The sequence below is a fragment of the Triticum aestivum genome, chromosome 4B, assembly GCF_018294505.1.
Source record: "Triticum aestivum cultivar Chinese Spring chromosome 4B, IWGSC CS RefSeq v2.1, whole genome shotgun sequence".
Classification (NCBI taxonomy): domain Eukaryota; kingdom Viridiplantae; phylum Streptophyta; class Magnoliopsida; order Poales; family Poaceae; genus Triticum; species Triticum aestivum.
This window is the reverse complement of record NC_057804.1, coordinates 11,654,547-11,671,383: the sequence shown is the minus strand read 5'-3', so window position 1 is coordinate 11,671,383 and position 16,837 is coordinate 11,654,547. Positions and strand designations below refer to the sequence as shown.

At 47.8% G+C, this 16,837-nt stretch overlaps 2 protein-coding genes and 1 long non-coding RNA gene across 4 annotated transcripts; 2 read left to right on the top strand and 1 right to left on the bottom strand.

Annotated features, from left to right (window-relative positions):
- The first annotated feature begins 763 nt into the window (after nt 1-763).
- LOC123094207 (UDP-glycosyltransferase 73C6) lies at nt 764-2,527 on the top strand. Its single transcript, XM_044516265.1, has one exon. It carries the CDS (start codon nt 774-776, stop codon nt 2,445-2,447), a length of 1,674 nt encoding a protein of 557 aa, XP_044372200.1. The 5' UTR covers nt 764-773; the 3' UTR covers nt 2,448-2,527.
- Nucleotides 2,528-3,168: 641 nt separating this feature from the next.
- LOC123094206 (uncharacterized) lies at nt 3,169-6,228 on the bottom strand. The gene is made up of 3 exons (XM_044516264.1): nt 4,278-6,228; nt 3,739-4,051; nt 3,169-3,580 (listed from the first exon to the last, which is right to left on the bottom strand). The coding sequence occupies exons 1-2, from the start codon at nt 6,084-6,086 to the stop codon at nt 3,944-3,946; spliced, it is 1,917 nt and encodes a 638-aa protein (XP_044372199.1). The 5' UTR covers nt 6,087-6,228; the 3' UTR covers nt 3,169-3,580; nt 3,739-3,943.
- Nucleotides 6,229-11,944: 5,716 nt separating this feature from the next.
- Nucleotides 11,945-15,159, top strand: LOC123094205 (uncharacterized). Of its 2 annotated transcripts, XR_006445769.1 has the most exons (6): nt 11,945-12,506; nt 12,758-12,899; nt 13,023-13,085; nt 13,371-13,528; nt 13,619-14,795; nt 14,871-15,159. It is a non-coding gene; the product is annotated as an uncharacterized lncRNA (long non-coding RNA). The 2 variants fall into 2 exon arrangements; XR_006445768.1 differs by having other exon boundaries at nt 13,371-14,795.
- Nucleotides 15,160-16,837: the final 1,678 nt, after the last annotated feature.

Here is a 16,837-nt window from a genome sequence, read left to right as displayed (position 1 = left end):
TCAGCTCCCTCGCGTAGCCGAGGGTCTGGTTGATGACCGGCGCCGCCGGTATCTCCTCTTGCAGGGCTGCGACTCCTTCGCCTTCTGGAACAAGACCCGGCCGTCCTTGACGTCCCACTCGGGGTGCTCCTGTTGACGAACACGGCGATACTTTACATCCCACACGGGGAGTCATAATAACTCGCGTAATTCACGCCGGGGACAACACAAGGCACGGAACTTACCTCTGCAATGTACTGCTGCAGTTCCTTGTCGGAGCTGAACATAAACATCTGCTTCGCGTCGTTTATTGACAAGCATCAACATGATTTAGCATCATTAGCATGATATATACATGCAAAACATGAAATTCTACATCTTCTTAGATAAAATATCCATCAACATGTCCAGACATTTTGCAACATGCTCTCAACTTGATAAAGCAAACATCTTTACAGAATGATACTCATTTGTTTTGACTTTACCGAATGATAACCCAGTAGAAGATGGAAGACCAAGATGCATTTGAAAGGGACTTCTGCCAGCTCAAGCCTTATTACATGGACACATGGTTAGTTCCTTTTCTTTACCACTTTGCAGTTGTTGTTTTTTTCCGAGGAATGCCACTTTGCAGCTGTTTTCTGTGTTTATGCATCGTGTCATCCAAAGGCAAGACCTGGTCACAGTCCTGAACATTTTAGGGCCATATAACAGCAGGGAACTCAGGTCAGGTCAGGCAGCTCAGGTCAGAATCATATAGCCGCCGCCGCCGCCGCCGCCGCGGTCAGAATCATATGGCCGCCGCCGCCGCCGCCGCCTGCAGGTATATGTACCTGTGGCAACCCAACCCCAAACCCGGCCATCTTCTACCACGACGGGCCAGCACCACACCGCCATTCCAACACCCACGGCACGCCGTCGTTGCCTCGCCGTCGCGCTCTAGGAGTAATAGGATGGCCTGCCGGGGAGCAAACTCCGACGACGTGGCGGCCACGACGACGGCGCACTTCGTCTTCGTCCCGCTGATGCACCACGGCCACCTGATCCCGGCGGTGGACGCGGCGATGCAGCTAGCCGCCCACGGCGCGCTCTCCAGCATCGTCGTCACGCCGACCTACGCCGCGCGCCTCCGCCCCGCGGTCGAGTCGTCGGGCCTGCCGGTCCGGCTCATGGAGCTCCCGCTCGACCTCGCCGGGACCGACGACGTCGACCGGATCCCGCTAGACCAGGAGGCCACCTACCTCCTCGCCGCGTCGCGCCTTCGTGGGCCGCTGGAGCGCCACCTCCGCGCGCATGCGCCGCCTGTCACGTGCGTCGTGTCCGACATCTGTCACCCGTGGACCGCCGGCCTAGCCATGAGCCTCGGCGTCCCGCGGCTCAGCTTCCTCGGCATGTCCGCCTACTGCCTCCTCTGCCTGCAGACGGAGCACCACGCGGCGGCCATGCACAACGCCTACGCCGCAGCGGACCCCTACTGGCACCTCATGCCCGAGGAGCCGGTCGAGGTGAAGGTGCCCACCGCGCCCCCCGGGTTCATGCGGCTGCCGGCGTCTGAGAAGCTGGCGTACGAGAAGCTGGCATACGCCGTCGAGCGGGCGGGCGTCGACGTCGACGGCGTCCTCCTCAACACCTTCCTCGAGCTGGAGCCGGGGACGGTCGTGGACAGCGGGGAGGTCAGGAGCGTCAACGTGTGGGCCGTCGGTCCGGTGTCGCTGTTCCACCAGCACGAGCACCAGCACTCGGCGGCGCTTGCGGCGAGAGGGAACGCGCCCGCCGTCGACGCCGACGAGTGCCTCCGATGGCTCGACGGTAAGGAGCCGTCCTCCGTCGTCTACGTCAGCTTCGGGAGCAGCGTCGTGCACGCGCGCCCAGAGCAGGTGGTGGAGACCGGGCTTGGCCTTGAGGCGTCGGGGCACCCGTTCATCTGGGTGGTATCACCGGAGAACGCCGGGCAGGACGAGGACGAGGAGGTCCGCAGGTTCCTTGAGGAGCTGGAGGGCCGGTTGTCCGGCCGCGGCCTGCTGATCAAGGGCTGGGCACCGCAGCAGCTGATCTTGTCCCACGCGTCGGTGGGTGGCATCGTGACGCACTGCGGGTGGAACTCGATGATGGAGGCGGTCGCGGCGGGGCTCCCGGTGGCGACATGGCCGCATATGGCGCACCAGTTCCTGAACGAAATGTTGGCCGTGCAGTCGATGGGGACCGGCGTGAGCGTCGGGGTGGAGTGGTTGAAGGAGGAGGACGGGGAGGTGGCGGTGGTGGAGCGAGGGGCGGTGGAGAAGGCGGTGAGGAGCATCATGGGCGGAGGAGACGAGGCGGTGGAGAGGCGGGGGAGGGCGGCGGCGCTCGCGACGACGGCGAGAGAGGCCGTCCGGGAGGGCGGATCAGCGTTCATCAACCTGCGTCGTTTGGTGAAACGTTACCAAGCAGCGACGCCGCAGGATGCATCAACATCACCTCAAATATGATTAGAGTTTATCAAAGTTTTTGCCACATCTGTTTAAGTTTTTGCACTCGGATTGAATAAAGAGTTTAAGTTTGATCTAAACAAACCTGTAAGATTATGTTTTCCTTGAAGGTGAAGCCAATAATTCCGCTTTATTCCCTTTTCCTGGATTGGACATGAACACCGGGAGGGCGTTCGCTCAAATTACCAACACGTCTGTTACCGGAAGCTTTCAAATAACCACAAGCTTCAATATAGGTTTTAGATATAACTAAATGGCAACTAAAAATTTATGTCAACAAGCATAAGTTTATACCTTATATTACTGTGAACAAAATCAGCAGACACCAGCTATTTAATGTTCCAAACGCAAATTTTGTGGATTCTAGATCACGAGAACTCTTTATTTTAATCTGTATCTTTTTACCAGTAATAGGAATTGTTATTTATCCAGATTTTGTTCTCTCCCTATCCGTTGACAAGGTAGAGGCTCTCTTATCCAATTATTATCCTAAATAGGTTTATTTTTTTACTCGCCTGCTCTATTAATGCAGAAATAAGTAAAAAAGTATAATTAAATCTATCTCGAATTTTTGAGAACCCTTTGAGAAGGCGTTCAAGGGGTTCTCAAATAAAACATAAAAGTAAAAACCTTCCACAAAGACCGGAACATGCCAGACAACCAGAGCCGCGCAACAAACATCACCTTCCTCCTTTTTTATTAGAGACAAGATTGCACCTCTAAGTACAAATACAAAGAAAAATAAAAAAGCACCAAGCCCAACACATCTAATCCCCGCAACACAACGCCAAACAACGATATGTCAACGAAAGTGGGAGGTGTGAATCCAACGACTGAAGAATGACGCAGCGAAGCGCGCGTTAGTTTCTAAAAGTAATTAAGTGTCTCAACTTTAGTATGACTTTATATTAAAGTTAATATAAAGTTGAGACACTTATTTTGGACTCACTAATACTGCTGAGAATACTTCCGCGCGAGCTCCACGTCCAACTCGGAGCTGAAGTGCACGAGATCCATCTTTAGCACGCCATCCACACTGCCGGTTCCCTCATGGGTGATATCGTCAGGGATGTACTTGGCATCATCTGGATACACGATCTTCCTTGCGCAATCCATGTCATAGTAGCAACGTCCTATTATTATCAAAAATAAAACCCAACAATGATTATTATTCAGTAAGATTGAATGGTATCACAGTGCAAGCATGATGAGAAGCAGATCGCCGTGACCCAAACTACCGATCACTTGCTAATCAGCCGTGCTAGCTGCGGCAGAAAAGTAGAGGACTTACCCGCGTATGCATACGGTAGAGGGCAGCAGAATTCTGTCCTTGGCTTACGTGAGGGTGAGCACCACAACTCGGCGTAAAATAGGGTCCTCGGAACATTCTCATCACAAGTTGCCATGAAGTTCACGTGGTTGCACGTACTCCCTTCGTTCGGAATTACTTGTCGTAGAAACGGATGTATCTAGATGTATTTTAGTTCTAGATACATCTATTTCCAAGACAAGTAATTTCGAACGGAGGGAGTATCAGTGAAGGGATGCCGGCCATGGTCGCTTTCCTCCACACCAAATATAAAATCAAGTTTGTACTTTGGTCCCTGTAGCAAGAAAGAAGCAAGAGTGTTTGTTGGTCAAATCAATGTAAAGCTAATATACGTACTTCCTCCGTCCGCAAATACTTGTCATTGAAATGGATGTATCTAGATGTATTTTAGTTGTAGATACATCCATTTTCATCCATTTTGATGACAAGTATTTCCGGACGGAGGGAGTACATAAGTAGCAGCTAATGATTCAACACAGAAGAGGAAGTTCAATGCCTACCCAAAAATGTTGGTCCGTGTAATCCTTGAGCACATGTTTAATCTTTCGACGCAACCAGCTCCTCTCCTCCTCATATTTTGATCTCGCGCTTGATACCACCCTCAAGGCGGCCTCTACACAAAGTTCAGGCGCAGAAGCTTGCAAAGTGCCACTAGTTTGGAACCTGGATGTTTTTTTGAACTCCAACCACAAGGCCGACATAAGGGCTCTGATGTCATCGACGCACAACACACCACCACTAGTTTGCGCCTTGGTTATATGTGAGAGCAGCTTGCTTCGGCCATCGGGCACGAGCAGCAGCATCCGGTGAAATTCACCGAGCTGAAGGGGCGTCGGGTGTCTAGCAGCCATGGCCGCCTCGTGGAAGGGGTTCTTTGTTGCAGATGATGACATGTCAAGAAGGACGACACATTTTGAACTGCAGAGTTTCTCCATAGCACAAGCAATTGAGGACCGGGGGTCGGCGAACAAGGCAAGCTTTGCAAGCCCCTCAAGGGAACGGACAACTAGGCGGAGCAGAGATAGGGGGTCCAGGACGTCATTGTACTCATTCAACATCATGCGCTCAGAAGCTGAGAGAACGGAGCCACATGTGTCATGCCAGATTGAGTTAAGGATGATGTTGGAGAGAGGGTCACAGGGCCCATAGCAGTGGCCTGCCATGAGGATGTTGCGCATGAGTGAGCCCGGAGGTGCGGACAGCAACTTGAAGGCCTCGACGTACATGTTGTGAATTATGCCATGGAGGTACATCTTGAGAGACTGCAGGTAATCGCAGGCGTCACCACCAGCGCACGGGGTCCTGAGAATGTGTTTTAGGCCATCTGCTATCTTGAGGCAATCTAGCAGCTTGCTAGGCAGTCCGGTCTGCAGAGACGAGATGGCGGTCCCGTCCCAGCGGAAGGCGGTGGAGCTGATCCTGGCGTCAGCAGCTGCACTAGAGACGACAAGGGGCTCTGTCTCGGACCATATAGCGCTGTCGCCGTTGTCGAGGTTCTGACGGACATGGACAACCAGCCCATCATTGGTGTTGCTAATGTTGGCAACACACATGGGGGTCATCATCATGTGCAACACACGGTGGATTTCTCGGACATCCTCGGTCGTGAGGGGGCCATTAGCTGAAAACAACTTCTTGTTGAAGAGGTCAAGGTCGCCTTTTTTTAGCCGAATTGCCATGACCTGAGCCAAGGTGCTTGGCGAATGGTGACCTGCTGAGGTGGCCGCCCACTTGAGGGCGGCCTGCGTCCTCTTGGATTCAGGGTCCAGTGTCTCCGGCTCCACAAGGTAGAGATCGTGCTGGACGAGCATGACGGCGAGGAGGAGATTGGCCTTGGCCCTATAGAGGTAGCGGAAGGCCTGTTCCTCGTTGATGCATCCGAAGTAGGCCACAAGGAAAGCCATGAGACTGTGGCAGGACCTGGTTGCAACCTCGTGCCAGGGGTCGAAACCGGGTCTGTGTCTCTTCTTGGATCCCGTCTTGGCGGCGACGTCGTCGCCGAGGGGCTTGGTTTTGGGGTTTAGGAGGGCGAGGGTGTTGAGGATGATATTGGAGACAGGGTCGAGGAGGCCGAGGCAAAGGCCGGCGGTGCTGAGGATGCCGTAAAGATGGGGCATGGCCTTGCAGGGCAGCCGGAGCCGGCGGAACGTGTCGTCGTAGAAACTGAGGATGAGCTCGCGTGTGGCTTCTTGCAAATCGTCGTCGTGGGGAAGAGGCGCGTCCTCGTCGCGGTAGTTGAGGCTGTGCAGGCACGAGATGAGCCCCCTCCGGGAGCTAGAGCCGCCGGAAGAAGTGAATCCAGACGCCATCTGCGAGCGAGCGAGCAGAGACGGCGGACGGAGGTGGCGTTTTTCTTTCGGCGGCGGCTCGCGGGGAAAGGCCGGCGGCGACCGTCTTGCGGGGATAGGAGTAGATCGATCTAGTCGGTCGACTGGGGAGATATATATGGAGTGGGACGAGTCCGTTTTTTGGTCGTGACTTTTGCCTCCTTGTCCCCGTGACCATATATAATGACTTTTTGGTCGACTGGGGAGATATGCCCCTTTCTCGCTTCCTTGGTTGCAAACCTTGAGATCGACTTGTAAACGGGTCGGGTCCCCCAAAGACGTGCACGTGCACGTACATGTTTTAGCGCGTGCGTCTGCTTTTCCTTCCTTGTTTTCTCTTTCCCTCGCTCGTCTCGTCTCGTCGTCCTTGACTCGGCCTCGCTCGTCTCTTTACTTTGCATGCAAACGGGATGCCCTCCGATTCCATTCCATTCCATCCATCGGCACGAGGAAACGAAAAGAAAAACACTTTCCAATCGAAGCAGCATGCAAAGTAAAGTGTTCGCTCATGCAAGCTGTATAGTATGCATGAAGAATCCAAGCCATATATGCATATGCATTTTATCTCTCACCTCTCTTTCCACTTCTCCCTCCCTCCGTTCCTTTTTTTTTGACGGGGAAACAAGTGTTTCATCCAGAAATAAGAGAAGGATGGATGTACAAGCCTCCTCAGAGCTCAGTGATTCTGGGCCGCTGGATCGGTTCCCTTATGCGTTTTCGTCCGTTGGATCGAGAGGTGAGAGGATCTGGGCCGTCGGATCTGAAAGAAACACTGCTGAAATGAATAGTAATGGCAACACATTGTAGATACCATGCCCCCACCAGGGCATTTCGGTCATTTCGCCTAGGGGGGGGGGGGTATAAAATGGGGTCGCGCTCCTGTGGCGGAGACCTAGCTGCCGCCGCTTCCTCCCGCACTCGCTCGTCCCTCCTCCTCCTCTACGCCTCCTCCACATGAACCCTAACCCTAGCAGCTCGCCACAACGCCGCCGTCTCCTTCGCCCAGCCCACCGGACCCCTGCCGTCCACTTCCCCGGCGTCGCCGCCTCCTCGCGCACCCTCCTCTCGCGCGCTCTCCCCCAAGCAGCCTCTTCCCATCACAAGGCTGCACCGCCGCCGCCGCCAGCAAAATGCAACTGGCGCAGGTACGTCCTTCCCCTCTTTCCTTGTCCGGATCCACCCTCCCCACCTCACCTTCTCCTTTCCTTCCATTGCCGCAGGTCACCTTGGCATGGTCTGGAAGGCGACGGCGGCAGGAGGGCGCCGTCCTTCCTATTCGAGGAGGCGGAGGATGAGGGGCGCACCTAGCTTGTGGCCCTGTCCTGCTCGATGAGGCGGAGGACGAGGGGCGCACCTAGCTGGCGGCCCTGTCCTGCTCGAGGAGGCGGGGGCTGCCAAGCTCAAGCACGGCCACGGCGGCCCACCTCGGCAGGTAGCACCTCCATCTCCTCCGCCTCCTTCCTCTGCTCACTATTGCTGCTGCTAAGTAGAGGAATATGTGATGCAAATCCTCTTGTGTGAAGGAATTCTAGAGGGATTTGTATGAACAGAGAGAGAAGATGAGTTTAGAATCCTGGTTCTTTAGTTAGATAGTACCAATAGGGATTGGTTAATTTTGCTACTACTACTCAAACGGAGATGAGGAGCGAGACGTGGGTGAGAGGAGCTATGGTGAGCGCCCTTCCTTTGCCTCCTCTTGCTTGTACGCCAACATGTGAGAGCTGGGAGGAAGGGGTGGAGGCCATGGAGGTCGTGGGGGAGAGGAACAGGATGCCACGGGCCTCCTCTTGCTTGTACGCCAACATGTGAGAGCTGGGAGGAAGGGGTGGAGGCCATGGAGGTCGTGGGGGAGAGGAACAGGATGCCACGGGGGAAGAAGAAGATGCCCCACTCGTTCCTGGAGTTGGTCTTCGCGTCATTTCATTGTATGCCCCTTGTTCTTCTTGCTCAATATGGTCTTATACTTTGAAAGTTCTAATCTGGTTAACATTAAGCTTTTGAAGTTTTAGTTATACCTGTGTTGATAGTCATTAGAAGACAACTAAACAACAAAAGGTTAGAGTTCAGTTTCAGTTATGTATCAAATTATTTATTTCATTGAGATGTCTAAGATTTAAATTAGAAGAAATTTTATTAGCTTTGCCATGTGGCTACAAAATCCCCTCGCTATTGTTTGATCTTGACAGTCTCTGAACCTGTTATATTCTGTAACTTTGGAGAATATACTGGACATTCATTGTTGCTTGAGATATATTAATCTGTTCTATTTGAGATATATGGGTCATTGGATAAGTAGGATCCTCTATACCGAAGTGAACATGTTAGAAGTATTTACTAGCTCTCCTCTGCTTTTTTCTGCAGGTGGCACTTTTGCTTGTGTCTTGTTATCTTTTCGAAATGGTGAAGCTGACAATGATAGCCTATATCACTGATGTCCTTTCATTTGCGGAGTTCTTAGATGGTGGTTATGTTAAGGATGTTGTCTTCTACAAGAAGCAAGCAAAATTGTTGTTCAAAAACATATATAAAGGCCAACATGAATCATCAAGACTGTCAACTGAGACTGGACCATACTGTTCCAGGTTAAGGTATGTATTTACATTACATGATACATTTTATGCTTTCAGCAAGATGAGGATAATGTGACTGTTTGTCTGCGTGCGTGCTATATGATACATTTTCGCTTTCATCAAGATGAGGATACTGTTACTATTTGTGTGTGTGCGTGCATGCTATATGATATATTTTCGCTTTCATCAAGTTGAGGATACTGTGACTAATTGTGTGGGTGCTTTAGTGGTTCTAGGTTATTGTAGTAGTATAACTAGGCTTCGTTTACACAAAATCCAACTAGGCTTCATTTACACAAAATCCAAATAGATTTTAGTTTGGAGCTGGTCAGATCCATGTTGTCCTAAATTGTAAAGTACAGCTACAAGTCTAAACCTGGACATTTTCAGAAACTGGACATTTTTAGAACCTGAACATTTTCAGTTAGTGGCTCAAAATTGTTCGTATCTTAACGGGCATTCTGATCTGTCTTTTCTGGTAGCTGCGGGTTCAAAAGTGCAGTAATGATATTTGCTTACAGTTACTTCAATTACTACACTTGGTTTATCTTTTAAGGGAAATCAGTTTTGTTTACACTGAAAATAATTTGTGTGCTTATCCCATTAACTTGACTGTGTTATTACAGGTTGCAGGAATAGCTTTATATTAGGAGCAGCTTCTCCATGGGGTTGCGCCTCCTCTCTGCCTCTGGTCGGTTCATCCCCTCCCCCTCCTTCCTCCTCCTCCTCCTCTTCCTCTCTATCTCTTTCTAATCCCTCTCTTCTTTTGTAGCAGCAGAGGAGAGGAGAGGGGATTGAGCCTGCAGCTCCACATGTGCTTCAATTCGATTTGGAGTAGAGCAATTGATGTGCTCCTGCAGCTGCTGTAGAAGATAGGATGGACGAGAGCACATCATTGCAGGATTATTGTTGATGGGGTGTCGAGACATGTGTGTGAACTACCTCATGTGACTGATGAAAGAGGGTAGGTGGCCGACCTCCTTGATATCCATGCCAGTAAGGATTATATATGTTTGTTTTAGCATTTTGTTCATATATATGCCATTCAGTAATAACTGCAGTCTTGAGATATGGATTCAGATATACTGTAGTGTGTGCCCTATGCTGAATATTATAATTTGGTATGAATTTGGTATGAGGTGTTTGTGTGTTTGGATGCTCTTCAACTTTTCTGGTTATACCAAATACTAATCTACAATTCTATATATGCCATGCTATTTGGCTTTTCATTTTCTTGATCTACCTGAATTGGTACTATAGAGATGTCTGATGTATGCGTGCATGTGTGTTTAGGCAGTTTAGCCTCGTATTAGTTTCAACGATTGGTTTTGAGTTTAGGAGAATCAAGCAGGTTCTGTTAGGAGAACTTGCTTTTGTTTTCCATGGTTAATTAATCCTGGGACTATTCAAAAGCAGGCCATCATTGCTATAGGAGAATCAAGGAGGTTCTGATAGTCCTTTCTGTTTAGTGTACGATGGTCACATTTGTATTGACATCAAAATTCAGATTTAGTATGTTTATTGGAAGACCTTACTTATATTACTGAATCATGAATATCATTTGATATTCTAAGAAATAGTTCTCCTGGATATTCCAAGTTATACCTGCTCATACATCTGTTACATTACAATTTATTTGCTTGTCAAATGTTCGTGGTTTCGGATTAGAAGTATGCAGTAGCATCCATATCCAATGTAACTAATGTGTTCCAGGCTTTAGTGTTTTATTTTGATGGACCAATGTGCATCTTCTCCGAGACAGAAAATTAGGGGGAGTGATAGCTCTTGGATAGTTAGCTATTATGACAGAATAATAAATAAAACTGTCGGTTAATGGCTTATAGAACTGGTCTTAATAATAGTATTTCAACCGATTCGTTTATGCGGTGAGATCTCGGTGTCATGTCCGCCGGCTGAGCAGCAAGCCGGAGCTGCAACTCTCTAAACATGGTGGTGCTACTGTGAGGATCTCATGCCTCTCACTCTGTGTATCTCTCATCAGCCCGTTCCACTTTTTGCTAATCATTCATGCCCTTCATGATCACTAAGGCTTTACTTGGTTTTGTAGTTGTGAATTGTGATTAAGAATGATGGCCCTGGTTAATTATAGGATTTACCATGAGAGCATGAGATCTTTGCAGCTGTATGTCTTACCTATTAGTCATTCTGCTAAATAGTAATTACTAAATAATTGTTTCTGATAAATAACGATGCCTTTCTTATACAGGTTTTTTGGTGCGTTTGTGCTCGTCGGCGGGACGGTGCAAGGCGCAACTCCGACGCGGTTCCTTGGCGGTTGGATGGCGTTCACGCGCAACCTCGGTGCCCTCTGAGTACTGCCTCGGCTACAACCTCCCTCTGTGAGCTCCATCTTCCCCTGCTCTGCTTCGGCTACTCTATGGGACATGGCCAGGGCTATGATGATCAGTTATGGCTGATATAGGCATGCTCTCAAGCAGTCGAGGCACTTGTGGGTGTTAATTTGGATCCTCCCTCGTTTCTTTGAGCTGTTTTGATCACGTTCTTATTTTAGTGGCTCTGTCCTTGGATGGTCATTTCTAATGAGTGATAACCAGGGCAGTTAAACCCTCGTAAGAACATATTGATCCGGTGATCCATCCAGAAATCCAGAAATAAGTCCATCCAGAAATAAGAATAGAAGCTCCTCAGGCCACTCCTCAGCGATTTGGGGTTCCTGGCCGTCGGATCTGGTTGCTTGATGGATCTTGGGTCGTCGGATCGACCCCTGTAATGACCTCATCCGTTGGATAAAAAAAGTTACTGCTGGAATGAATAGTTACTCCCAAAATGAGATATCTCGTGCCACTGCGTTTGAATCACGTGCCCCATCGGTCGGAAGCCATTCTTACTAGGGCGATGCTGATTAGCCGTGGGTATCAAGTTGGGTCCTCCCTCTTGTCCCTAGAATCCTTTTTGATCCTGTGATACTTATTGTTCTGTCCTTTGGACGGTCATTCTTATTGAGTGATAACTGGGGCAGCTCCACTATATAAACAGATTGATCTGGTGATAAGAGATGATGGGGGTAGATTATATGATCGAGGAAAGGCAAATCTGAGCCCATATGCATTGAACCCTGAACCCTTTTTATTCGCACGTGCCCCACCGGGCGGAAGCCATCCTTGCTAGGGCGATGATGATTCGGTGTGGCTGAAATAAGTGTGCCTTTGAGCAATCAAGGCACCTGTGGGTATCAAGTTGGGTCCCCCCGCTTGTCTCTAGAATCCTTTTTGATCATGTGATACTTATTGTTCTGTCCTTGGATGGTCATTCTTGTTGAGTGATAACCAGGGCAGCTCTATTGTATAAACAGATTGATCTGGTGATAAGAGATGATGGGGGTAGGTTATATGATCGAGGAAAGGCGAATCTGAGCCCATTGTGCAATAAAACAGCAGCTACCTCCCCTACTGTGTGTAATATTGAAGGCAAAAAAGAACTTTTCATGTCTTGCTATTTTAGAAGTCCAAAAGGTTCATTCTTCCTTTGCTGGTTACTTAACCATGACTTTTTTTTGCTTTGGTTCTGGTTGAGATACTAAAGGTTGTTTATATATAAAAAATAGACACTTATAGTTGCTATTTTAGAAGGCCATTGTTTCTTGATCTTAAGGTGACCCCATTTTTTCTACGCCTCATGCTCATGCTGCTCTATGTTCCCTTTTAAAAATCCTGGCCGGCATTCCTCGCCTCCACCTCCTGTGGCCCTGACCCAAGGTTTGATTGGCGAGCTCGCAACCGTTGGCCTTGGACGAGGAGATCCGACACACACACAAGAAGGAGCTCCGCCTCTGCTGCCTCTACACGACCGGGTATAGCAAATCTATAACAGTATATGATACTTTTGATTGTAGTATAGGTAATCAGACCTTTTTGATGCATATATCTAGCTCCAATTGGTTATGTGGTTTCTCTGATTATTCTAAATTAACTGAATTAATGTGACCTTGTTTAAAATTTTAATTGAGAGTAAATATTCACAGAGACCTAATTAGGATTGATTAAACTGCTCTTATAGTATATATGTTTGTTAATTCCTTTACATGTTCTTATCTGCTCTTAGCGAGGGGAAAAGGGGTCCGTGCCCGAGGCGATTCTGCCTGACGCCATGGTTGTTCTTCCAGTGAAACTGCTCCGGTGAAGCTGTGTCGCCGCCAGCATGGCCACCACAACCACTACCGCTCAAGGTCAGCCACTCCCTGCATGTAAGTTGTGGGTTATGACATGCTAGAGCAATTGTTTCGCTTATACTGCCTTAAACATTATGTTTGTTATCGCTGTCTTGGTTATATGGTCAACTGAGATCAGCTGTGAATCATTGGTTTCAGGAGGTATCCCTCTTGAGTCATTTGGAGCATGACAATATTGCTCAGTATTATGGAACAGACAAGGTAAAATTATTACAGAATAATAATTATCAAATGACAATATTGTTCAACCTATTTACTTATGGCTTATAAAGTCATAACAGAATAATAATTATTTCCCCTGTGTACTTGTCATTACCTTTTGTTATTTTCCCATCTGGGAATTGCATAATTTGAGATTTAGCCCATGTAGAGATTTCTCAGCTAGATTTTCTTTTTCCTGCTTTCTCCGACTAAATGATATTTGTGTGCTATAAACTGCTGATTCTAGATCTTTACACTAAATCTGGTGGGATGTTTGTTTTGCAGGAAGATGGCAAATTGTATATTTTTCTTGAACTTGTGACCCAAGGATCTTTGGCAGCTTTATATCAAAAATATTGTTTACAAGATTCACAAGTATCAGCATATACAAGGCAGATTTTGAATGGTTTGAACTATCTACATCAGCGAAATGTGCTGCACAGGTGAGTAATAGAATGCGTTGTTTGGTATATATTTTTCTGAATTATATTTCTCGCTGGCCATTGAGAGCCTGTTCGTTGCTGGATCACCAGGGACATCAAATGTGCAAATATGGGATGTGCAAGTTAGTCTTTTTTTATTGCCTTCTTTGTTGCTTTGTGTGCAAATATGTTATCTTCTGCATTTTGTTCATGGTTTCGATCTGAAGAACCAAGTGGCACCTGGCTTTTCATCGATCTCTCCGTCATTTTTCGTTACCTTGAACCATGCATGATATTGCATCTGGGCACTTAAATTTCGGTTTTAGTTTTGTAGGCTTTGCATATCCGAGATGAAAATCATCTTGCTCTATCATTAGGTCGGCTCAATCTCAGCAACAAATCTCTTTTCTTCTCTATTTTGGGGCTGTTTGGATTTGATCCCAGATCTGCCGTGCCAAAAAAAAATTCGTTAACTGAGTGGTCGCTATGCGTTTGGATGGACGCCGATTCTTTGGTGTGCCCAGAGTAGCTCCACATCTCGGTTCAGTTCCACACCAATTATATGGCGAGAAGCGGGCGACCGATTGCCTCGGAAATTTTTTGGTGCGTCCGTGATTGGCAGGGTTGGCTCGGGCGGCAGCCAAAGAAGCCATGTATATTTATATTCAGCCATATGTTTCTATCTTCCTGGTAATGCATTTTTTGTTTCTAAATTGATATTTCAAAAAAGTGCATTGATCCTTGATTGTTAGAAAAATTTACTACAAGTCCAGTTTCACTGCAAGTCCAGTTTCTTTTGTGTTGCAGAAAAGGTTGACTACTAAATACTGATGCATACTAGATACACAACTTATTTGATTCCCATTGCCATATATCAAACGAGCTAAACTAAAGATTACTATTGATGCATAATTTTGATATAACCATGATGGCTCTTGTGTAGTTGTTTGGTTTGGTATTTGATTGTAGCCTCTGGTTTGGTATTTTCAGCCGCACGTTTCGGTGGAAGAAAATAACAAAGAAGTGTCAAAGTAGAATGCACATCGCTGTGCCATAATAGACTATATAGTATGAGAAGATTTGATTGGATGGTCCTTTTTCCTGTAGATGCTTCATATACAAATAATATTATACATTTACATTGAACTTTGTTTTGTGTAAGTATGAATAACTAGATCATTAAACTATGCTACACTGTTGGACAACAAACAAGCTGGGAAACAGTCTGTGTGCAAAGCTCGCAAAGATCTGTTTGGAAAACGCAAGCGCAACCGCGAAGAGTAAAGAGGTACTTAAAAACAACTGATGTCTTCACAGTAATTTTCATGTACTTCTCTTTGCCATTCTTGTTCGTTATGTTCAGTTGAATCACCAGGTGCGACACAATGGCCGTCTACTATATCTCCCAAGATGCCGTTAGTTGTGTCCTTTTTGTAATCATGATATGTACCAAGCACTTGTTCTTCTATGCGTATGACTGTATGGACTATTATGTTGGTTATGTAAACTGCATGACACTTGTGCTTTCCACGTCTTGCTTGCTTTGTAGAAGAAAAAAAACCTTTGTATGATTCTGATAGTCGTTGTTCTTTATATGTCTGATCCATCTCCCGACATGTGAAAACTGATTTGTATTCTCCTTGGCACTTGTACCCCCAAGGGCTTGGAACAAGATATCTGTAGGACAAATTTTCAACGAGAGCTGCTCGGGTGTCTTAAGCGTGTGTCTTTTACATTCTCAGGTTGCAACATTAAGCGAATACCGATATTTGTAGTTACATTCTATCTGACATCTATAGCTCCAGTTAATTCAGGTGTTGTTAGTCCCATTTAAACACACGATGATAATATCATGCTTTCATTGCCCTTTTCGTCGTCCAAATAACAATTTGAGTTACTAATAACTTAACATTACACGTTTGACGAAAACGTTCGGAAAGGCACCCTCGCGCCCCGATCTAGTTAACCAGAAGGTGCCGCAATATCGCTAGCAACCAGATCAAGTACATAAGCAGGCAAGTGCTCCAGCCATACAGTGGAAAACACTGGTGCCTGATAACAGAATTACAGCCTCGACGGTAGTGATTAAACTCGAAAGCCTCAAAATGGAGAATGCAGCTGCTCCTGATCTCCCTGAATAATACTCCCAATTCTGATAAGTCTGAATCACCGAATTGAGTGCTTGCACCAAAGTGAGGGAATCAGACTCCAACATCACCCGGTGTACGCCCGCATTTGCAGCTCCCTCCACTGCAGCCAGACATGCCTCCGCTTCCGCATGAAGGGCACTTTTGATGCGTGACAGTTTCCCAGCTCCAGCTGCTATGGCGGCTCCGTCGTCCGAACGCAGAATATAACCATAGGCGCCATCGTCGGACTCCTTTTTGAAGGCAGCGTCGAAGTTTACCTTGACAAACTTCCGCTTGGGGAGTTCCCACTTTGTCATCGGAGTGGTCGGTGCCCTCGCTGGTTCTGCACCAGCAGATAAATCGAGTAGGTGTTTCTGGATCATGAAGCACACGTCCTCCGCTGCCTGAATCTTCTCGCCTGCGTTTATCTTGCTCCGTGTAGTCCACCAGTCCCAGAGGAGCACACAGACTCTGCTTCGAACTTCAGCAGGAAGAGCAAGGACTGCCTCCACAACTGCACCGGCGCTTGGTTGTTCCAAGAGCAACAATCTTGTCTCTTCCATATTGAACTGCCTCCAGACCTTCTTCACAAGTTTGCACCGAAGAAAAGTGTGTGCCCCATCCTCATCCAATCTCTTGCACTAGTAGAGAAGGAGACAATGGTCCATGCCAGGTCAGCCCATTAGTCCCGATTCAATCCAGAACCGGGACCAATGGGAGCATTTGACCCGGTTCATGAGCCCCGGGGGCCGGCCGGGCCACATGGGCCATTGGTCCCGGTTCGTCTGGACCTATTGATCCCGGTTGGTGGGACGAACCGGGACCAATGGGCCTCGCTCCTGGCCCACCACCATTGGTCCCGGTTGGTGGCATGAACCGGGACCAAAGGCTGCCCTTTAGTCCCGGTTCATGCCACCAACCGGGACTAAAGGGTTGGTCCTCGTTGCGGCCAGAGTTTAGTCCCACCTCGCCAATCGAAGGGGGCTCACACTGGTTTATAAGCCCCTCCCTCTCTGCTTTGTAGAGCTCCTCTCAAAATGAAAATAGATGCCCTTATACGGGGAATTTGACCTAAATTCATACTGAATTTCTCTGAAGTTAGTAGAAATTTATTATGAATTTAGGTTGAATTCTCTCTATAAGCGCATCTATTCTCATTTTTTTTGTAAAGTTAATCACAACTACTTTTTCTTCTATTTAT

Coding starts and splice junctions, on each gene's coding strand:
- LOC123094206 (XM_044516264.1), bottom strand. CDS start 6,086: ATGGCGTCTGGATTCACTTCTTCCGGCGGCTCTAGCTCCCGGAGGGGG. Junction 4,052..4,277: donor ACACGGACCAACATTTTTGG/GTAGGCATTGAA, acceptor TTCTTGCTACAG/GGACCAAAGTACAAACTTGA.
- LOC123094207 (XM_044516265.1), top strand. CDS start 774: ATGGCCGCCGCCGCCGCCGCCGCCTGCAGGTATATGTACCTGTGGCAA.